The following is a 23,731-nucleotide window of genomic DNA, read 5'->3' as shown; positions in this document are numbered from 1 at the left end:
TAAATGTCCCCAAATGGGATTATTTATTTTGTAGTAGCACAAAACAAACAAATGACCAAGTATTAAACAGAAAGTATGTAAGAGAGAGAGTGAAAAAACCCACTTTGGTACCCTGCAGGTAATAAGGGGAACACTGCGTAGGGGTTAAGTCTGCAGTTGTGAACAGTATGACTCTGCTTCCACATTCTCACTTTTTTTTGCTATTAGATTTAATTACTTGGCAGTGCATTAGCTAAAGGAACTACAATGTAAAGCAGTACAATTCCATAAGAAACTAGGGAATATACAGTGATATGAAAAAGTGTTTGCTCCTGTCTGGATTTCTGATTTCTTTTTTTTTTTTGTATGTCTGTCACACATAAATGTTTCAGATCACCAAACAAATGTAAATATTAGACAAAGATAAGACAAGATAACACTTCTACATGAAGCTGTTTATTAAGAGGAAAAAATCCAAACCTACATGGCGCTGTGTGAAAAAAGTCTGTATTACAGACTCAATGTTACGAGACTTTTGTTTTCATTTCTTATCAAATTTGATTTGGACTTATGTTATTATCTGTAAGAGCAATACTACACAGAAGAAGCCCACTGCTATTTGGAACTTTTAGGTAAAACAATAACGTGACACCAACGGTCAAAACGAGCTGGTGAAGGCTACAAGTATGTGTAAAAACTGAGTGGACACAATCCCTTTTTTCATGTAATTGCCTTGCGATTTCTGCTGTGGGGATACCAGTAGTACTGCGAACTGTGAGTAGAAACGTGTCATTTCCACTGCTGAAGTTGTTTAAATCACAAGTAAAGTACTATTGTTGTTTAGCTACAGAATATATAAATTAACTACAATGACTTTGACACACCTGCAATAAACAAATAACGACAAAGGAAGTGAGCTCAGCGTGAGTTTAATGACGCATTAACGTGCTTTTGGTAGAGCAGGATTTTTTGCAACCAAAAGCAGGTGCAAACACTGAAGATTGCACGGTATAACTTTTAAGCCGATTTAATAATAACACTGCTAACATTAAACGCATATCCAGCAAGAAAAGCGACTATTCTTACACTAGTTTCGTAACTCGAATGCGTTTGATGTTCAGGTTTTACCAATAAAAAAAAAATCTAGTGCCGCCAGCACACTGAAGCAGTTGAAGGCGGATAATTCACTGAACTGGAAGTGTACGAGGAACGTTGAACGCGACATTATTTCCTGTTCAGAGGATATCTCGTCAGTGGGAGCCAAATACAGTTTAATGTGTTTGATGTTCAGGCATTTGCTTGACGTTCTGTTTGAAACTTGTTTCCTGAGCTATGGTCGCATAGAAAGCCCTCCGGAAATGTTTGGGGAATATTTCGATGCGGCTCGACGACTCGGAAATTCAGCGGGCTCCGCGAGCGAGGTAATGTTAGCAGGCAAAGCTAACGCCAGGTTAGCTAAGTGCTAACTTAGAGTTAGCAAAATAACAGACTGCTTTGATTTGTTGGTGTACGCGGATGTTTGCGCTCGCGCTAAACGTAGCTTCGAAGCTATAGCTCGAGACTTGCAAGTCTCGAGGGGGAAAAGACGTCCAGCCTGTGTTGACGGTGACGAAACTAGCAAACGTTACCTATCAACAAGTGGTCTTTTATTTTGAACTGTGTGGGTGCTTTGCTGTGACAGGGGAGAAAACCAGCAACTCTGGTCCTAGCGTTCGCACCACACGAATAACACACCTCATTTGACTGATTTGACCTAGCTGACGTTATCTGCATAGATAACATTTGCAGCTAATGTCAGGAGTTGCATAACATTCAGTGGTAATCTTCTTCCCTGGCACCAGTTTTGACACTGTCCTATTTTTGCCCTGATATCACCGGTTTAACACGACAGTTTGGGACAGATTGTGTGAGTGTGTGGGTTTGGGTGTCTCCATCCCAGCAGGTTTCGATGAGTCAGGACAGATTTATTATTCCCTGGCCCATAAGAAGCTTATATGCACACATGTTGACAGATACTGACGAGAGCATAAGTCATATTGAACCTGTTACTTGGACAAAATAACAAGAATCGCAGATGAAAAAGCCAGCAACACACAGCAGCAGCAGCGATCACCTCAGTAATAAGTTGTTGTGCGCAAGAGGAGTGGAGCTGTGACTTACAGGTACATAAAACCTGCAATAGGAGATGTTATTAAAACTGAAGAGTAAGCATGAGGAAAAAACGAGCTTCTTACAAAATAAGGCAGCCACGACCTTTTCCAAAACTACATCACTTGTAGATTACTGAGACTGGGCTCCAAGCATGATCCATTAGACTTTTTAAATAAAGCTATCATGCGCATATATATATATATATATATATATATATATATATATATATATATATATATATATATATATATATATATATATATATATCATCTGAACACAGCACTCCAAAATATAGACGGGGGTGATGTTGGGTGGCTTTTATCAATGCTTTTATTACTTTCATTTGATAAATGCGTAAAAAAATCTTTCTCACATACACACATTCGATTCTATGTACTAATGTCCTAATTAGGGCTGCCACAAACGATTATTTTGATTGTTGACTAGTCACCGATTATTTTTGCGATTAGTCGACTAATCAGATCATGTAAAACGTACGGCTTATTGCACCAGCATGTGTCTGCTCTTATATAACTATCATTAGCTTACAGCTTGATGTGTTTAAGGTATGTCCTAACTAAAAGTAAAGACAAGATGATAGTTTATTAAACTTTTGATGAAATTTGCAGATTGTCTCAGTGGAGTTTAATAAACTCAGCTCCTTGCTATCTAAAATATAACAGGACACTGGAGTAAATTCTCGACCATCTCACACTTCTGTTTAATCAGTTCTTTTTGACATTTATTCAGCTGTGTAAAAACTATAACTTTAATCTCAGCCAAACCGATTTTCCGAGGAACAAATAAAATACTGAAAAAAGCCAAACAACAACATTTTTAAGTTATCTAAGTGACTTATATATATATATATATGAGTAGCAAAAGTCCGCGATGTTCTGGCCGCTCTAGTGAGCCTTGAACTGAAAAACGAGCTATTGAGCTGGTGGGTAACAGACGTCTCCAAAAACGTCGGAGCACTTTTGCAAATATGTGATGTCTTGATAAACCAAGCAGATATTTGAAGTTTACACAGCTACATTCTCGCCTGAAAATATGCTAAAAGTTTATTTTGTGACCCAGAAATAGTAATAAGAGTAATATTAAAACTAGAGCTGGGCGATATGAGATTTTTTCATATCACGATATGTTTTTTTCATTTCAGGCGATAACGATATCTATCACGATATAAGCCAAATAACTATATTTGTAAGATTTAAATGTGCCGTTGCTCACAAGTAAAATGTGAAATAATCAGCAGCTTGTTTTTATTTAAATATTTATTTCCCATAATAAGTTCAACAGGGTAGATGTACTTAAGGAACATGAGACTTTTTCAGATAGATAAAGGCAAATATTGCAAACTACACAAAAGGCAGCCGCTAAAGCGTTTAAGTTTCAAAATAGAACAAATGAAACAGACTAAATTGTCAATTCCACTTAGAAACAAAATATTAATTCTAAAAATAAATCTTAGTTTGTTTTACAGAAGAACAGACAAAACTGACTAACTTTTGTCAATATCAAATAAACTGAGAACTAAAAGGAAATTCTCAATCTCTCCTTGTTGTATAGCTGAGCTTTTCAAACAGTTTTAACAGTTACTTTAGTCTGACAAAAGCCGAATGACGAATTAGCGCTTCCAGTCAGAGACTGAGGCGACGTCCACACGTACACGGGTGTTTTTGAAAACGGAGATTTTCCGTTTTCGTTTTAAAAAATAATCCCGTCCACACATAAAGGGAGAAATGAAAGAAAACGCTGCTATGAACATGCCAAAGCAGCAGGTGGCGCTAGATTCCTAACCGTGCAGAAATGTTGGCCAATCAGAAGTCTAGAAGCCTCAGTGGGAAAAAGTAAACAAAGCTGGGGCATAGAAGCAGAACCGAGTCGTATGTGTGGAGGGACAGTAACTGTGTGTATATGTAAGCATTTAAACACTGCAGAGAGTAGAATTAACAGTAACAGTATTGTAGAAATTCATTTCACCGAAACAATAACGTGGCGCACAGTGTGACGCATGCACCAGTTTATTGTATTTCCAGACTTGCTTTCGGCACAATTTACAGTGCACGCTACTCTGTTTTTTGTCAGACTTGAAATAGCCGAAATACCTTCACACTACGGAACTTCTATGGCTCTTCCGTTCGACAATCTCTCCGGCATTGGAACCATCATCTGTTTTCTCTTCGGTCACGCTCGGTTGATTTTTCTAGTCGGCACACTCATTTCCTCCATTACGCGCTGGCTCCATTACCCGCTGGCTGCTTCCCAAACAAACACACGTGCGGCTTGGCACTTGTGCTGTACGTAACAAGTCACGCGACGTGACGCTGCGGCTGTGATTGGTTCGGCTCTGCGCTACTGAATTTGGATCGGCTGACCTTTTTTTTTTTTTTTTTTTTTTTTAAAGAGGACAAGAGCGGCGAGGTCTATCGCGATAGCTTAATTTCTCTATCGAGTAAAAGTTATATCGCGATACATATCGTTATCGTTCTATCGCCCAGCTCTAATTAAAAGTAGCTGCCGCCATTGTTGGAAACAGGAATTGGCTGGGCCGCACTATGAATCCTGGGATAGGTTGGGCCACGAAGGATACACCCGACCCATCCTTCACATCTGGGGAAATGAAGGACTCATTTTTCGGCCGTGTTTGAGGGAGTCTTCAAATTTGGACAGGCTTCGCCGTGTCGCTGTAATGTAATTGGCCTACAAATGCGGCCACCGAAATGTGGATACAGCTACAATACCAGGCACTGCTTCTTCTTCTTTGGGGTTTAACGGCAGCTGGACTCCTTGTACATTCCGTGCTGCCATCTTCTGTTTCAGTCAGTTATTGCACTCTTAAATCCTACTGCTTATTCCTGCGTCTTTCAAGATCTTAAAAGGCTTTAAACAACTCGTCGCCTATTAAATTAGTCATCGACGATCTTGAAAGTCGACGTAATCGTGACTAGTCTACTAATTGTGGCAGCCCTAGTCCTAATGAGGGAAAATGGTCAATAGATAAGTTTTTTTTGTTGTTTTAAAAATTTTTTTAAAGAACAGCCCTTCTTCCATTTATATCAGTGTGCATTGATATATTAGTCAACAAAACACAAACCTTCTAAGCAAAGTATTAAAAATTATTCCTATTCAACAATGATTAAGTCTCTCTAGTCTCTCATCACAAGTTCTCGGTAGCAGGGTTTTCCCTGGCTCGAAACTGGCCTTTATAGAGTTCGGAAAAAGTGTCAGCTATGTACCATCAGTGTATCAGCTAAGAAGAAACTTTACTCACATTTATAATGTTGTTTTGGCAGCATTGCTGTTGGAAATAAGTTAAGCACAGGGTTCTCAGTTCCTCACATATATGGACCTGTGCTGGTGCTGAATGATGGGGCTTGACTCAAAATGCTGGGAATTCTATGATATACTACCATTAAAGCCAGTAGGAGAGTGTGTGTGGCACAGTATTTGGACAATGAACTGTACAAAAATGGAACCCAGTCAAAACCAAAACATTGCAGCTTAGCTAGTCGATCCAGTGCCTTTTGGAAAATACAGCCAGTATGGATGGAGACAAAGATGTTGTATTTATGTGCTGTTTGTGCATTTGATTCATTGCATTCACAGAGCGCATGCATTGCATTCAGTCTTGAGAAAACTCAAGAACTCAAGACAACTGAAAGACGTTGATGACCACCACAATAGCAACCTAACCAACCAGTGCATAGGTAGCTGGTTAGCATTGACTTAATTTTCAAAGAAGGGTGAGTAAATTGTGAAAAGTAAAGCAATTGTGTTCTGTGAATGAAATAATTAAATTAACGCTGGCATACAGTCAGCATAGAGCTGTAGACTGATACCATTAGTACTAGGGCTGGGCGATATGAGGAAAATCTAATCACAACATGTTTTGGCTATATCATGATACACCGTATACTAATGTTGTTTTTAACTACATAGTGCCATAGAATTCAGGAGACAAAATAAAACAATTGAAATTAAAAAGGTGTTCTTTTTGCTTATATAAAAATTGTAAAATAAAAAATGTGATGACCTCAAATTACAGATCTATACAGTGAGTGACTATAAAAACACCTGACCAAGAACAGTCACAAGTATCACAGCTGATTTATTTAACATTTTCTTTGGCGTGTAGGGAGACGTTGACATGCCGAGTTTAAAACAGTCTTCATTTTGCAGTGGATGACTTTTCAGCTGGTGGAATAAATTCGTGGTACTGCTACCTTTTGCAGCAATAGTTTTATGGAAAGCTTTGCAAATGATTGCATTTTGTTTGGCATACTCCGTATGAAATCCGAACGACAGCGAGTATTCCCTCGCATGTCTGAAACTCCCGAAGTCTCCATATTTTTCCCTATCTGGTAGTATATAAGCACGCATGCTCAGCGTAGTGTGCTAGGTAGAAAATGTCCTGGTTCGGAGGGGGAATTAATGATGCATTCACAGCATGTGGTAGAAAAAACCCCAAAGCTGATACACTGCAGACAGCTTAATATTTCCAATTTATACGTGATGATTACAATAAAGCCATTTTAACCATTGTACGTGGAAAAACTTGCAAATATGCATGAAGTATATTCAGTATATTGCCCACCCATAATTAGTACTACATGATTAATACCAGCTTACTGTTGGAAACCAACAAGCAAAAGATCCTGTTAGGGTTAGGCGCTAGAGCTGGGCGATATATCGAGTTTTTAAAAAATATCGATATATTTTTATACGAGATATAAGATGTGACAATATCTTTTATATCGATATAGTCTATGTTACGTTATAATTATACTCGTGGAGCCGCAAGTTTGCCTCTCTTTCGTCCACTTTCGTCTTTACGCAACGTTACTCGGCCTCACCTCTCCTTCACTGAACACAACTCCCCTTCCTCCCCCATTGCTTCACCTGCAGGAAGAGACAAGATGGACACGGCAAATCTCCGTTAACGAGTTACTGCGCATCGCCCCGTGCGTGGGGCTGGACGGCGTCAACGTGTTAGCTAGCTAACCACGCTAACGAGCTAACCACGCTAACGCCATGCAGCCCAGAGGTGCTGCACGGACTAAAATCCTTTCATTTTCTCAAAAGTTGACAGCGCGCCTTATGTATGAATTCTGGTTGTGCTTGATGGCCGCGAACCGATTTTATGTGGAACACGGCGCTCAGCAATCTGTCAAAAATGTTTTAGTACGACTTTGGTAAGCTACGGAGCTGCACCGCTTGATGGATTGTCGGAGCATTACGGCTGAGCCTCGCGGAGTGATACGTACTGTGCTTCAACGTAATATTACCCTACTGTGTATAAGGACCATAAATGGCACCTGTTAAGAGACGTGGTTGCGAAGCGGATTTCAAACTCCAGGCTGTCAGTCACGCAGTACAAGTTGGGAACAGAGCAGCTGTGAAATCTGTCTTTGTTATAGTGCTCGTCTTTTAGTTTACATTTTGACTGCACAATTGTGAGCTTTTTGTTATGCACAAAAACAACATTGTTTTCTTTTATTTATGGAGCATTATTATTTAATAAATGCTCATAATTTATTTTTGAGTAAATTTTATGTACATCTGCTCTATGTTAATAAAAGTGCCTGTGTGACATCTGGGACACAGCTTTGACTAAGAACTCTCTTTTTGTTCTTACTTTATGGCTTTAAAAAAATATATCGAGATATATAGCTTATATCGCCATCCAGCTAAAAAATATCGAGATATGAATTTTGGGTCATATCGCCCAGCCCTATTAGGCGCTTTTGCTTGTTGCTCCACTGCCTTAAATTTGATGTCATTGTTTTGGAATGAGAAACTGTCGCACGCATTCCAGTGGTGATTAAAATAATTGATAAGGCTGCAGGCATTTAATAATTCTATTTTTTTTTATTCTATTGGAAACAGTTGTCCATTCCCCTTGCTTGTCACCAGACAATCGCAAATTACTGTTGAACCTTTCTTTTAACAGTAAACTAATACCAGAAAACCAAAATATACTGAACATGTTACAAGGAAGCTCATCATTCTATTGCCCTATCTTTGATAAATGCTGCGATTAGCCTGACCCAGGCTGCAAATGTGCTGTAAAACCGTGCATTCTAACATGGGTGTCTATGGAGATTGGCTACGTTTTGGAGCAGGAGGGCCACATTTAATGTGCCTGATGGTCTTAGTTGTGCAGCTCTGTTGTTAACGACTCTTGCTACAATTAGATACAAGTTGTAGAGCAGCTTGCTTGCTTATCACATACATTTTCCGCCCTCCATTTCAGATTTGTTTAGCTACATTTACTCTACACTTGCACGGTCTTTTGCTCTTAATATGCAGTGAAAAAATTGAAAGCATTTAGCTTTAGACTGTTGCTTTCCACAGCACAGCAACTGCACGAAAATTGTTGTCATAGCATTAAAGTGTGAGAAAGGACCAGAGATTCCAGGTTATTGTTTTCATAATTCTAAACAGGTTGAAAAAAGGTTACATGAAAAGTAGGATGTTGTTATAATGAAACGGTCACCTGCCCCCAGCCAAATAGAAAGAGATTGTCCACTCTTTTTTTTTTTATGTCCAAAAACTGCACGAGTCCAGAGAGTTGGCAGGATAAGGAGCACCGGAGACAAAGGGCAGCTATACTCTTGTGTACTTTTAGGGTTATGTGTAGTATCCGCTCACTCAGTATACATTTGTTCCTCTCCTGTCTTCACTATAGGACTTGCAGCAGTGTCACTCACAACATGAACTCAGCTGATTTTTTTTCTAATTCCATAGAAGCCTTTTCCCTGCTGAGAAAAGGAAGTTCTCATTTTTCTTTTTGAAACCATATAATTAGGTGACCCTTGAGAGATGCACCCAGCTGAGGTAACAAGCAGGAAGAACTATAGTTAGGCTGTCTTGGCTGGTTTGAAGTAAGATGTACCAGTTGCCTGTGCTCTTGATTTCAAGACCACAAAGCATGGAACAAAAAGAAAATAAAAGTTGGTGCTTACAAATATGTGAGTTGCAATGTGGAGAGAGATGGCAGTCAACAACATTCTGTACACTCCTACATAGTCCTAATTAGTTATAGTGAGGACACCTGTGTGGGTGTGCCGCCTGTGTTTGTGGGCTGGAATCAGAGCGCACTGTCATATCAGTAAAGTCAATCACAAGTATGAAAGAAAATCACACCGAGGACATGATCTGAAAATTACAAAACAATACAGGAAACCAAAGTGTTATCAAAAGTCAGCCTTTTGATTGTTACTCAGTTGTTTGCAGTGTTGTTGAAACCGCGATTTATCTGCAAATAACAGGACTCTTTTCTGCTAAATTAGCATAATAAGCATATTCACTTGGTGTTTTTTCCCACCATGACTCAAAGACAGTCAGAAACACATGGGCCTCAGCAGGCCTGCATATATCTAATATGTAAATGTGGCAAAAATGGAGTTTGTGCAATTCTACTGAGCTTGAAAGTCAATATTTGGTATGACAAAATCAGATTGCTCTTTTCTGTGTTCATTATTCCTTCATCTTTGACAAGATCCCCAAATGCAGTTCCAAACCATGACAGAGGCTCCACCATGTTGTACAGATGCCTGGAAACACACACTGTTGTACCTGTCTCATGACCTCTGGGTATTTGGTGATGATTTAAACCTAAGATTTGAATCCATCACTTCAAAGGTCCAGCTGCTTTTCAGTCCAGTTCCTGTGTCATTTGGCATACTTCATTCTTTTCTCCCCGTTTCTCTTCCTTAAGCATGTCTTCTTAAAAAGGACACGCTACACACCAAAAGATCATATAAGTTATCAGTTTTTGGCTAATAACACTTTTACTAATTGGTGCAACAGTACTATTTTGTGTTTGTCAGTGATGGCAAATTCTGTGTGTCTGAAGATAGAATTATATATTGGTTCTTTGCTAAATTCTCTTACGCTGGTTCATCCTTTGAGTTAGGTGCCTTTTGTACTTGAATGATTCATAAGTCATAATAATAAATCCTAACCCATTCCTCTGAAAATGGTCAGGTAGAAGGACTGGACTGAAAACAAGTGAGTGAAGTAAAAATTTGAAAGACATTCAGAAATCCTGGAGAACTATTGCTCAAGATTACTGGCTTTTTGGAGGCCAAATCTAAAGAAATGAGAGCTGGCTTGAGGCTTTTGAACAGTACTGTACGCCACGGTATGAGGCTATAGTGAAACTGATCGCTTCATCACACAGCCAGTAAGGATTGGACAGAGTCAAATCGTTAAGGCTGCATGGTTACACTTTTACGGGTGGCAGTCGTATTAATGCTGCTACCACTGTCATTGCTACAGTTATTGTGTTATTTGGGGGATGCACACTTCTGATGGTGACCACCTCAGACTTTACCCTTCTTTAAAATTGCTGTCTACTTAAAAACCGGAGTGCAGTTATTTGTGGCTGATTTGTGAAGTGATGTAACCACCGTTCCTATGATGGCAGTTCTACATATAACACTTAGATGTAACTGAGTAGACAGTTCTTAAAGTCATTTGACTGTGCCAGGGCCTCTGACTCACCGTCTTTATCAGACAGTCCATGTATGTTCTGGTAACAAAATAATGATCAAATTCACTGTTGTTCCAAGGCAGCTGGCAACTGTTAAGGTGGAATGTTTTCCTACATATAATTTAGTGCATGAGTTGGCAGCTTGAGTTGTTCTGGCTGTTTAAATGCTCAAACATCTTTGTCTTTTAGCTTTAAAAAAAGATACACAATTAAAAAACAAAACAGGGAATCAATGAAAAATAACGACAGTAAGAAGAAAATGAGACAAAAAGAGAACTATCACTGTTGCCTCATAAATGGACACTGGTCAAAATGGTCAAAAATGAAAGGGTGCCAGATCTTTTCTCATTCCTTCTGTTTCATTTTAAGAAAAAATCCACTTGCTCCAAGTCTTAGCTCAACTAGCCAACAGTGACCATTAGGGATGGGTACCGGTGTCCGGTGCCATGATGGCACCGGTTCTGACATAAACGGTAGTAACCAGACCGAAAAGCAGCGCACATTTCGGTGCTTTATTACAGTGCTTTTTTTTCCTGAGCTGTGATACACTTCTAGCCAATCATTTTACGTTTCCGAGGATAGTAGGCGGGGCCAGGTACGTACGTTCTGTTAGAGCAGAGCTACAGATTAAAAATGCCCAAGGCGAAGCGGTTAAAAGTCTGGCTGTACTTCACAGCAAAATATGCAAACTCAGCAGCCTGCAACAAGTGCTTTAAGCTGATACTGTGATACTGTCAAAGGAGGTAACACCTCAAATCTGATGAAACACCTGGCGACGCATAGCGTTTTCTTTTTAAAGCCGAGAAATGCGCCGTATTTGATAGCTTGCTGCGAGACCTCACACCGAGCACATCTACTGCGGGTGGGTTGCCTGTTATGCAACATCCCCCAAAAACACGAAGAGGAGAGTCCTGGCCCCTAGCCCTGCCAGTGTAGCAGAAATGATGAGGATGATGATGCAGCAGCAGCCGTTCTTCTCTGCGTGAGTAGCTAATTTACGTTGAGTAGGCTAACCATGTTATTACATTAATGCAGGTAAGGTGAACTAGCAAACATCATCATAGCTACATGCGGCTGTCTTCTTGTTTGATGGCAGATACTCCCTTCACCCTGGCCAAAAAGGCTAAAATGACCAAAGAAAAAGAGGGAAACGGCTAAACATGAGAGGTTTAGGACAAAGTTTGTGTTTTTTCCATTGTTTAAGCACTGCTTCCAGCCAAGAGTGATACCATATATGCTCTATAGCTGCAGAAAAGGCTAACATTGTTATCTTTTTACAAAAAAAACAGCTGAACATGAGAGGTTTTTGGACCAATTTTGTGTTCTCCATTCTTTAAGCACCGGTTTGAGCACCGTTTGAGCACCGGCACCGTTTCAAAAGTACCGATTTGGCACCGGTATCGGATAAAACCTAAACGATACCCATCCCTAGTGACCATTTATTTTGGTTTTGTCGGCCCTCTCTCAACATACTCTTGAGTGGTGATTGCATCTTCTAGCATTTGAAAAGATGTGCATTAATTAACCAAGCTGTAAATATTCTTATAGCAATCTTTGTCAGAGTTCTGTCACAGTTATCCAGAATTGCACATCAATGATTCTCATCCTCAGCTCCTCCCCTCGTGTCTTAATCACTCCCACTAGAAATGTGAGCAGAGGAGGCAAGAAAACAGCCTTCTAACTTCTAACAAAAACGAGTCACCTTTGACTTGGATCCATCACTTTAAAGCAGTGCCAATTAAATGTGACCTTTGACATACTGTTCTGTTATAGTGTAACTACTGTTGTGCCTGTGATAACGAGGTGTGTTATTTTTGGTTCAGAATAACTGGTATTTAGTTTCAAAGTGTAAATGCGCCTGGAAGAACTTGTTACTTATTATACATTTACATGATTTGTGTGTGTGATTCTGTCTTTGCCTTCCAGACACTCGAGCAGCTGTTTAGTGTATGGCAGAATGAGTCTGTTAGATAAAGAGACAATTTTAGCCACATGAAATCAAATGTAATTGATTACTGTGTGGGTAAATGTGTGTTGAATCTGTTATGAATAAGGGTGCTAATTTTAGTGTGAAGTGGAGGCAGTCACTTATCACTTATACTTATTATACTTAGGACTCACCCGTTTTTATTCTTTGTACTTTTTGAGGGTGTTCAGGCGACTGTATCCCCAGAGAATGGAAAACAGTCTCAAGTTTCTGGGAAAGACCAAGAATGGAATTTTAGATCCTTTTAGGTATTTTTTTTTTATTTTTAGTTTTTTATTAAATTGTTTAATGTAAATCCAGTATTTGTGTTAGTGACCGTTTCTATTGTAGTTTATAATACGGAAAATTGTTTTGCTTGTCGTAATTGCCTTTTGTAAAATTTGGAAACAGCCCTGTCTAGCAAAGCGTGGGCCATTAGCAGCAGGGTAGAAATAGCTGCCTGCTACCTAGTCGGGGGTTGCTGCTTGTGGATGTCACAAGTGCTTCATAGTCCCGCAATGTTGAACACTACATTAAAGGCATGGTACATTAAAAATAACAAACGCTGGTCTGCACCAAGTTCTTCCTCTCTGGTCAGTGATCGAAGCTTAGCTGCTGTCAATTCAATTCACAACACGGTGCAGTGCAACAACATATCAGACACTTTTTTTAAATCACACACAGAGAAACAGTGAAAGGCATGAAGTTTGATCATCTTTATAAAAAAACAAACCCATAAAAGTTCTTTTAAAGAGTCCTGGGGTGAGAGAAGGAAGACAGGACAAAAGACATGCTGTGGAAGAGAGACAGAGGTTAATAACAGATATGATTCAATGCAGAGAGGTCTATTAACTCATATACAATATATACATAAACACCTCTGCAGATGACACACCTGTGCATATCCTGGGCCCCTTCAGCAAGTGATTTTCCATTTAGTATGAGTGTGTCATGGTCGTAAACAACCGCAGTCGTTCAGAATGCTCCTGCTCACCAAGATATGAAGACGAACCAAAGTGACTGTGTTCTCTGCGTATTAGAAATTTCCATCGAAGATTTTTGACTCAGTCCAGCTGGTAAAGAAACAAGTCTTCCGTTTATTCAGCAGAGTGTGTGGCTGCATTATTATCTAGCAATTCAGTTCAATTTTAGTTATACAGCGCCAAAGCACAACTACAGTCGCCTCAAGGTGCTTTATATTGTAAGGTAGACCCTACAGTAATACAATGGCAGAACCACACAGGTGAACAGTGCTTGTAGCAGATATTCCACCTGGTCCTGTAAAAGCTGTAAATCTTTAGTTATAAGATGTAATATAATATAAATTGGGGCCACATGTCTGTGGGATCTCAGTATTTGATTTAATACTGACCCAAAGCAGTATTAAATAAACATTTTTTTATTTATTTATTTGTCCCTGCCTTGTTTTTTTTTTCAGTGACAGACATGGACAACTCCGTCACCCTGTGGCAGTTCCTGCTTCAGCTTCTGTTGGATTCCAACAATGAGCAGCTCATCTGCTGGACCAATGACGAAGGGGAGTTCAAACTGCTGCAGGCTGAGGAGGTGGCCCGGCTGTGGGGAGCCCGCAAGAACAAGCCCAATATGAACTATGACAAACTGAGCAGGGCACTCAGATACTACTATGACAAGGTAAGCACGTCTATAGTCTTCTATCAGGTGAGATACATCGCAGCTGAAAGCTCAGGGTTTTTTTGTTCTTCAAGTAACAGTTATTACACTTTCAGTTCATTAAGACTGAACATAAACCATTCATTGTTCTTCAGTATTCTTAAACATTCAACCAATTGCAGGCTGGTGTTCATGTAGGCCAGATGATGTCAGGATATGTTTTTTCCTGTGGCTGATAGGGTGGGTACTGTGTGGTTGGTGGGCTACCAGCTGCTGTGAGCCTTAACTGCCTTGAAAAGTTGTTCTTTTGTTTTGTTTTGTTTTATTATTATTTGGGTGTTTTAAAAATCCCCCTCACCCAGCTGAACATGGCTATTTTAAAGAAGCTAGCAGAGGCAAAAGGGCTAAAGCTACTCATAGCCAGTCACAAGCTAGCAGGCTAAGTACAGGCAAAGGATCAAAGTGGTTATGAGGAGAATTATAGAGACAGGTGAAAAAGAGAGTAGCGTAAAAGTCTCTTTATCGAAGGAGTTTATAAACATACTGCAACGTGATACGAGTTACTGCCATTTGTTTTGCTGTACGAAACTGTTGCACCTGCTTCTGTGTTGTAAGCTAAAATATGTCAGGTCACTTGTTTTCAGAGTTTGTACCTCTTACAGCAGGAGAGCAGTTTATTTTCAGTTGTTTAAGTGAGAACTTGTGAAAACTGTAAAGTTGAATCATTTCTGTTATTGTGAAAATAAAACTTTTTATTGAAGAAAAGTTGTTTTTTATTTTATTATAGGTTTTAGAAAGAAAATCGGGTATAAAAAGAAGATCTGTATCGGCGGGATGCAGTTACAACAAATCAGAATCAGCCAAGAAAGTTGCAGTGATTGCAACTGTAATAATCTGAATCTGAGACTGGTCTGTTACTGGTAACTAGAGCTGGGCGATAGAACGATAACGATATGTATCGCGATATAACTTTTTCTCGATAGAAAAATTAAACTATCGCGATAGACCTCGCCGCTCTTGTCCTCTTAAAAAAAAAAAAAAAAAAAAAAAAGAACAGCCAATCCAAATTACGTAGCGCAGAGCTGAACCAATCACAGCCGCAGCGTCACGTCACGTGACTTGTTACGTACAGCACAAGTGCCAAGTCGCACATGTGTATTTGTTTGGGAAGCAGCCAGCCACCGTACCGCCCGGGTAATGGAGGAAATGAGTGTGCCGACTAGAAAAATCAACCGAGCGTGACCGAAGAGAAAACAGATGATGGTTCCAACGCCGGAGAGATTGTCGAACGGAAGAGCCATAGAAGTTCCGTAGTGTGAAGGTATTTCGGCTATTTCAAGTCTGACTAAAAACAGAGTAGCGTGCACTGTAAATTGTGCCGAAAGCAAGTCTGGAAATACAATGAACTGGTGCATGCGCTACGTCCACACGTACCCGGGTATTTTTGAAAACGCAGATTTTTCTATGCGTTTGCACCTTTTGTCCACACGTAAACGGCGTTTTTGGTCACTGAAAACGAAGATTTTTGAAAACTCAGTTTTTGCATTTACGTGTGGACTAGAAAAACGGAGAAAACGCAGCGTCAAAGGTGTGCGCATTTTTTGACGTCACACTGTGCGCCACGTTATTGTTTCGGTGAAATGAATTTCTACAATACTGTTAATTCTACTCTATGCAGTGTTTAAATGCTTACATATACACAGTTACTGTCCCTCCACACATACGACTCGGTTCTGCTTCTATGCCCCAGCTTTGTTTACTTTTTCCCACCGAGGCTTCTAGACTTCTGATTGGCCAACATTTCTGCACGGTTAGGAATCTAGCGCCACCTGCTGCTTTGGCATGTTCATAGCAGCGTTTTCCTTCATTTCTGCCTTTATGTGTGGACGGGATTATTTTTTAAAACGAAAATGGAAAATCTCCGTTTTCAAAAATACCCGTGTACGTGTGGACGTCGCCTCAGTCTCTGACTGGAAGCGCTAATTCGTCATTCGGCTTTTGTCAGACTAAAGTAACTGTTAAAACTGTTTGAAAAGCTCAGCTATACAACAAGGAGAGATTGAGAATTTCCTTTTAGTTCTCAGTTTATTTGATATTGACAAAAGTTAGTCAGTTTTGTCTATTCTTCTGTAAAACAAACTAAGATTTATTTTTAGAATTAATATTTTGTTTCTAAGTGGAATTGACAATTTAGTCTGTTTCGTTTGTTCTATTTTGAAACTTAAACGCTTTAGCGGCTGCCTTTTGTGTAGTTTGCAATATTTGCCTTTATCTATCTGAAAAAGTCTCATGTTCCTTAAGTACATCTACCCTGTTGAACTTATTATGGGAAATAAATATTTAAATAAAAACAAGCTGCTGATTATTTCACATTTTACTTGTGAGCAACGGCACATTTAAATCTTACAAATATAGTTATTTGGCTTATATCGTGATAGATATCGTTATCGCCTGAAATGAAAAAAACATATCGTGATATGAAAAAATCTTATATCGCCCAGCTCTACTGGTAACACCACTTAAGTAACACAAAGAGTGACTAGTGAAACAGACTTAGCTTTCAAAGGTAACGGAGGCAGAGGGTAAAGAGCCAAAAGCACACAGTTGTGACAATTTCTCAATTTTTTTTCCTTAGTCTGAAAAGATTTATATACCCTCTATGGTTTTTGGACTCCTCATTTTGAAACGTGCACTTTGGAGCCAAAGCTGACCATATTTATAAACTGTACAATGCAGAGAACTACAGCGGTAAGTAACCGACTAATAAAATGACTGAATTTCACTGAAATTGAAGCACAGACTTATTGAATGGGTTTTGTCTCCCAGCGGGATGTTATTTATCAAATTAGGCCATTAACATACTCAAACCCTCAAATGTGGTCAAGCGATCGAGTTCTTTGACTCCAATTAGCAGAGCTAAGGCCTAACCATAACCGCATCTGTCAATCCAAGCTGACATGCTCCTTACTGTAAACCTCAGTAAAATCCAAACAGGAGAAGTAAAAACAAAAACCCCTCAGCTACCATGCATTTGTTGTGAAGGAGTAAAATAGCCATTAGTTGGAAAACCATTTTTAAACTGGAATGTAAATATGCTTTTTCACGATGTCAAGTTAAGGCTTTTAAACTGGGAGTCTGTGGTGATCACTTTGCTTTTGCAGCCAGGTTCAAGTGACCTTTAGAGGACCTGCAGTTTACTCATGGTAGTGTCATTCAGCTTCAGAGATGGCACCTTGGGCTGAGGGCCATATAGGTTCAGATCATCTCTGATTTCTCTAGTAGAGATCAGCAATAGTTTTCCCACTAAATGTGCAGCACAGTCTCCTGGCCTTGTTTTCTAGATACTGATGATTGTTTTCAAAATAAGATAATGCTGGAGTATATGACATTAGCACAGTTAATCTATGATGAATCACTTGTTCTATTCTTGTCCTATTTCTCGAATTTCAAAAAGCCCCTGAGGTCAGATGAAGCAGAAGGGAATTTTAAATTTGAATATTTAAAAATGCTCCCCGGCATGTTGTCCGGGAGGCAGAATGTTAACTACATAAAGACTCACATTCCAAAACGTGTACTGTAAGTTTGATCACATTCTGATGTGTGTGAAATCAGGTGTGCAGCTGTTGTGTGTTTTGAAGCAGCAGCTGGAGACTCGGAGGTCGTTTCTTCCAGGCAGCTGCATCAAAGAGCAACCATTCCAGAGTATATACAGACGTATAGAAAAACAGTTTTCAGTAGTAATCTGTGACACATGTGGCACCATGATTGGCTTCAAAGCAGTAGTAATGTCACCGAATCATTCCCACTTCCTCTTTAAGTACCACACTTGGTTGTCTACAATAAGAGTCAAATGCATTTTTGAGTGTGGGGAGGGGCCTTTCAAACCTACTGCTCTGTGACATGTTGAAGAGAAGGAGAGAGCTGTCTGTCTCCCACTCTGCTCGTGGTTTGGCTGAGTCTCAGGCTGACCCTGTGGGCGTGCAGGGCAGGGCTGGTCTGGTATGTTTGGCTGCAGCATTCGTGGTTAGTAGATTCGTACAGACAGGAAAGACGGATCTGTCCCACGCACAAAGCCTTTCTGTGGTTTGACTCTATATTTTTTCTTAGAAACATACTACCACAGTCTCACACTGCACTAGCTGTGTGCGTGCATAATTATCACGCTGTGTTTCTGTTTTGTAGAACATCATAAAGAAGGTGAACGGTCAGAAGTTTGTCTATCGCTTCGTGTCCTATCCTGACATCCTCAAAGGAGACGTCGCTCGAGCAGAGGGCGTGGATGCGGGCGCAGGGGGTACCACTCCACTATCGAAGAGGGCAGACGACATTGTGCAGGAGGCCGAGTCTGGCGACAGAGCCAGGGTGGGAGTTAGCGCAGCATCTCTGGCCTCCAGCACCAAGCAGTCGAACCGCAATGACTACATTCACTCTGGCATGTACACGTCCTTCACGCTCAACTCGCTGCAAAATGGGCGGCAGCTCTTCAAGTCCATCAAAATAGAGAATCCAGCAGAGAAGATGGCTGAGAAGAGGGCTGTCACTGCCGCTTCACAGGGCCAGGAGACGCTGGCTCAAACGCAGCAACCCACTGCTTTGCCCTCGGTCATCAAGTTCGGAAACACCCCTCAAAAACCAGCACCAGCACTGCCTCCTCAGGTTGCTATAGAGCCCGGCCTCATGCCCAGCCCCTTGGATTCTCTTCAAACTCCTCCCCGCAGGGCTGAAGACATCAGCACACACTCCTCCCTGCCACCACAGACCATTTACTCATTCGATAACATCCGCCCATCAGAACCAACGTTCAGCCTCCCAGATCTGACCTCAACCAGCCCCTCGCCCAATCTAGTGCCAGACTCTTCCCAGGAGCTGGTGATTGACAGCGACATTGAGTCTGGATCTTCTCAGCCCACAGACGCTCAGGCACCGGAGCCCACAAATTCTCAGGCACAGGAGAAGGCAAGTATACATTCAAACGCAGAGAGACAGTCACTCTGCTCAGTGGAACAATCACACATCATCATAGTACAGTACTGTGCAAGAGCCTTGAATCATGCCTCAATTTTAGTTATAATTAAAACTGAAATTATTAAAATTTTTCTTGGAGGTGCAACGATTTATTGAAACATGTGCAAACAGATGTGGAAATACAGTACACATGAGATTGTACAATTTTAAAGAGCTTGAAACTCCATATTTGGTATGACCACCTTTATTCGTCAGCGGTACTTTAAGTAGTCTTTAGGAAAAGTTCTCCAGACTTCTTGAAGGACATTGAAAGCCATTGTTTGGATGTTGACTACATTTTGTTCTGTTTCTGTTAAAATGTTCCCACGCTGCTTCAGTGCTGGCTCTGGGTGGGTCACTGACTGATAGTAGGGCTGTGCGATATGACCAAAATCTCATATCCCGATATATCGTCCCGACAACGCTATAAATCACAGAAATGTAACATTTTCTGTAAATTCTGTGAATCTCGGGCAGCTCGACCTGCGTGAAGTGTTCTCAGCTGCGCGTCATGTAGCTGGAGTCGAGTGTTTTAACTGATGCATGAAACGATACATTTTTAGACATAGTTTTGGGTGCCTTGAAAAGCGCTATATAAATCCAATCTATTATTATTATTATAGTTGTAACGGCCGCCGTTTTCTTTGTATTTATTACACGGCGTGCTGCGGGGAAAAGCCTGTTCTAACGTTTGAGTCTAAGGTTTATTTTGAGCACCTGACGGCTCTTTTTTACTTCTCATCCATAAACTGTCTCCATACTCTTTCACGTGATTCTTGCATAGGTGGTAGAGGTTTGCCGGGTTTCAGTCTGAGGTGGGAACCGGTTTCCTGTATAATTTGCATAGTACAGTTTTCTGGTCCATGGCAGACTTTTCATAACCAAACCATGTACATGCTACAGAGGGACACGACCTCTGCTGTGTTTAACAGACTTTGGATGCTCACTGTTGGCAGTTTTGCCAGCCTTTCCTTCCCAGAACATGACCTTTAGATACTGTTCATCTGCTATAAGTAATTTTTTTGCCCCTTCTTTTTGATATGCCAAGTTTGCAGCTAATAGCTCTTTCTGAGTCACCTTGCAAAAAGTGCAAAAAGAAATAGGATTGCCAAGTTTTCTGTTACATGTATATACAACACTGTTTATTTATGTGCCTTTCTTTTTTGCTTGAATGATTCATAGGTCAGTGTTAAGCGACTAAAGAAACAAAACCAAAAAAAGGACTTGGGGAAAAGGCAGCCAATGTCTGCAGAAAAATCTTTGACAGGCCTTCAGAAAGTCTGGAGAACTCTTGTTCAAGATTACAGAAAACCACACAAAGTCTGGAGTTTTACACAGTACTGGATATCATACATATTTTGAGTTGTCAAGCAGTTCATTTTCTTTAAAAATGGTAGAACTTTTTTAATAATACAGGATATTTGATTTAGTTTATTATGTGTGTTTTTATATTGATAGTAATAAAAAGAACGTCAAAGTGTATTTTAGAATTCTGCAGCTGCTTTTTTGTGATGCCTTAAATACTGGTGATAAAACAACTGACTGGATTACTCCATAAATTTTACAGTCCTGTCAAAGTCTGACTTTAATCTCCTCTCAGCGCTACACTCGATGCACCTTTACCAAGGTTATTATAGTTAAGTAGAACTCAGCTAAAACTTTGACTTGTCTGTTAGAATATATCTTTTTGACGTGGTACACCTGACAAATACCCCTCCATATAATGAAAAGTAGAACTAATTGAAAACAATAAACACCAATTTAAACTAGATATTTTATAAATAAAGTTAAATGGAATGAGCATGCCCACTAAAGTCACTATGGACTCCTGTTCTAGTTCTCTTTGGCGGGGTTGTGTTGTAGTTTGAATATGTCAGAGAAAAAACAGAGAACCTGTCTTTGAGCAGCAGATGGAGAGCAGCGTTGTCCTGTCTGGAGATGAGACCAGCATGTTGGACACTGAAACCAGTTCCTCCTCAGTGAGCAGCAGCACCACAGTCAGCACCCAGAGCTCAGGAAAGGCACGCAAGCCCCCCAAAATCCTGCACCTCAGCCCACCAGCTCTGCTCGTCACTGCCTCTGACTTCTCCCCCATGAATCTCTGCAGCCCCTCACTGCCTACTGCCTCGCTCACACCAGCAATGCTTCAGGTGAGTTCACAGAAACGGCTCAAACAGGTAGTGATCATGTCCAGCAGGGGGCAGCAGTGCTTCAGGATTAACTGATGCTCCCTTGCTTTGTTGTGTGTTTGAGTCTTCCTGGTCATGCTATTTACAGATCACATGCCTGCGTGCGCTGCTGTATAAAATGTCACAGTCTGTTAGATGTAATTGTGTTGTTGATTCACTATTTGTCCCCCAGCAGGCCAGCCAGGTCTGATCATGAGATCCAGCTCAGACTGAGTTCATGTTTTCTCTGTTCGCAGCCTGTGATGGAGTCAGAGCTGCACTGGTGGCATCAGAGGTTTTAGCTGTAGTTTATTTTTAATGCATGGTGATCCATCCTGTTATTTCCTGTCTTTCTATAAAACTAGATCAAAATCCTATCCAGATATTTTTAGACTGAATGGGGATCTTTTCAACTAAAGCAATGTGTGAGAGGTCTCGATCACTTTTAATAACAATGAAAGAGTAATTTCCAAGGTGTCATGTAAAAGCAGTTTGCTTCTGTTTGAATGTCTCTTTATGTTTTCAGGAAACTATTGTTCTTTTTTCTGATGTCTAACATAATGTCTGTGTTGTTGGGTAAAGAAGTTTTGCCACTGGGGAAAAAGTCTCCTACGTCACACAGCCTGGGACTTGTTTGTCTCAATTTGGTCACTTGGTATTTATTATTCTGTGTATTGTCTTTGAATGTGTCAGTGTGTGTCCTGCCTTAGACATCGTCATTATATGCCACATATAGTGTAATAACTGAAATAACACAAATAGAAATGAGTAATGTTAAAAGAGTCATGTGAGCAAGACGAGCCTGTAGAGATTCTCTAGAGCTGTTCTTGCAAAAGCAAAGTGTGTTTGGCACCACAAAGGATTCAGATCACAATTCTGATTGCAAAAACTGCCAGACAATAAACAAAAAAGAAAACCAAGTGAAAGTGCTTTGGCACTAACTCGGTGGTAGTTGTTCCTTTGGTTTGTGATTCTCTCTCCGTGCCATATCAGATCATATATCACATGCATATTTATTCATTCAAGTAGCTGTGGATGTGCAGATTCTCTATGATCCCCTTGGGTATCCTGCAGCATCCTAAGCATCCTACTTCCCGGACCTTGATAAGGTCTATTAGTGCGTTGTAATTGCATTCTCAGGGTTCCTCCGAGAAATACATGCTGCTGCTGCTAATGGGCAACACTGGAGTCGAACAAAAGCATCGTGATCCTAACAGTTAGACTAGAAATAAACTCCAAAAATGCAACGTGACACCTCTGTGCAGCACAATGACTAGAAAGTCATGACTCTGTGTTTTTGCATATTTGGATAGTGAAACAGTGAAGATGGAGAGGGAAGACATGCAGCAGGTCGCTGCTCTCTCACTGAGCCAAACTGACACCCAATGTGTATTTATTTATTTTAAAAAATCTGCTATAAAAACATCTTTATCATTTATGCACATTAATCTCAGTCTAGTTTAAGTGTGGGCCTTGTTTTGTCCTCCTTAGACTCCAACGCTTCTGCTGACTCCAAGCCCGCTTCTCTCCAACATCCACTTCTGGAGCACGCTCAGTCCGGTCGCTCCACTCAGCCCAGCCACGCGACGCCAGGGAGGCCACCTGTTCCAAGTCAGTGCCGCTCTCTGCTCTCAGTCAGTCTTTCTGTATCTATCGGTGCATCTAACTCACCCCTTGATAATCTCTTTCAGTTTCCGTCAGTCGTCACCCCCCAGTTCCAGATCCCAGTGCACAGCATGGACGGGACCAACACACCTGGCCCCATTTCACCGGACCCTCAGAAAACATAGGAGTAGCCCGTCTCCTTCTCCCCTCAGTACCAACACATTTGGACCCAGAAAGCCAGACACCTACTCTTCTCCCGCTCCTACTCCACCTTCTCCACCCACATCCAGGACGATGAGCTGAGTGTTTATTTCACATCACTCTGGTGCTTTGAAGTTCTCTGCCACAGGATTCACACTACGCTCAGGTGTGTGGAGAAGTGTCGGCAGGCCTGCTGTGTGACTGCTTTGCTGTGCTCGTTTATTTTCATCTTCACTATTATCTTAATAATATCAACACACTTAAACAGAGTCTGGCTTTTTTGGGGCTCCTTGTGTCACAAAAGTTGAAAGAAAGTTGTTTTTTGAAACCCCTTTTTTATGGAAGCAGATGTGCACGTGGACTGAACCCTCAGCAGCTGCAGTCTTCATACCTGGACACACGGAGCAGCTGAATCTTTCCTTTTATAGACTCAGACCTTCTTTTCTCGTGCTAAAGTGTTCTTGCCAAACACGACACCGGGCCTGCTCACAGTGATTCTGTTTGGTTTTGTGCTCAGTCCTT

The 23,731-nt window shown here is 40.7% G+C and overlaps 1 protein-coding gene across 1 annotated transcript; it reads left to right on the top strand.

Moving 5' to 3' along the window:
• The first annotated feature begins 1,185 nt into the window (after nt 1–1,185).
• Nucleotides 1,186–23,342, top strand: elk4 (ETS transcription factor ELK4). The gene is made up of 6 exons (XM_026169022.2): nt 1,186–1,400; nt 14,038–14,252; nt 18,414–19,187; nt 21,143–21,385; nt 22,895–23,014; nt 23,095–23,342. Exons 2-6 carry the CDS (start codon nt 14,046–14,048, stop codon nt 23,191–23,193), a joined length of 1,443 nt encoding a protein of 480 aa, XP_026024807.2. The 5' UTR covers nt 1,186–1,400; nt 14,038–14,045; the 3' UTR covers nt 23,194–23,342.
• Nucleotides 23,343–23,731: the final 389 nt, after the last annotated feature.

The sequence above is a fragment of the Astatotilapia calliptera genome, chromosome 5 (assembly GCF_964374335.1).
Source record: "Astatotilapia calliptera chromosome 5, fAstCal68.1, whole genome shotgun sequence".
In the NCBI taxonomy this organism is placed as follows: Eukaryota; Metazoa; Chordata; class Actinopteri; order Cichliformes; family Cichlidae; genus Astatotilapia; species Astatotilapia calliptera.
This window is presented reverse-complemented; position numbering and strand designations above follow the sequence as displayed.

Excerpts from the sequence above, each read along its gene's own strand:
- elk4 (XM_026169022.2), top strand. The coding sequence starts at position 14,046 with ATGGACAACTCCGTCACCCTGTGGCAGTTCCTGCTTCAGCTTCTGTTG. Across the intron at positions 14,253-18,413 it reads TCAGATACTACTATGACAAG|AACATCATAAAGAAGGTGAA; the intron begins GTAAGCACGTCT and ends TCTGTTTTGTAG. Across the intron at positions 23,015-23,094 it reads AGGGAGGCCACCTGTTCCAA|TTTCCGTCAGTCGTCACCCC; the intron begins GTCAGTGCCGCT and ends AATCTCTTTCAG.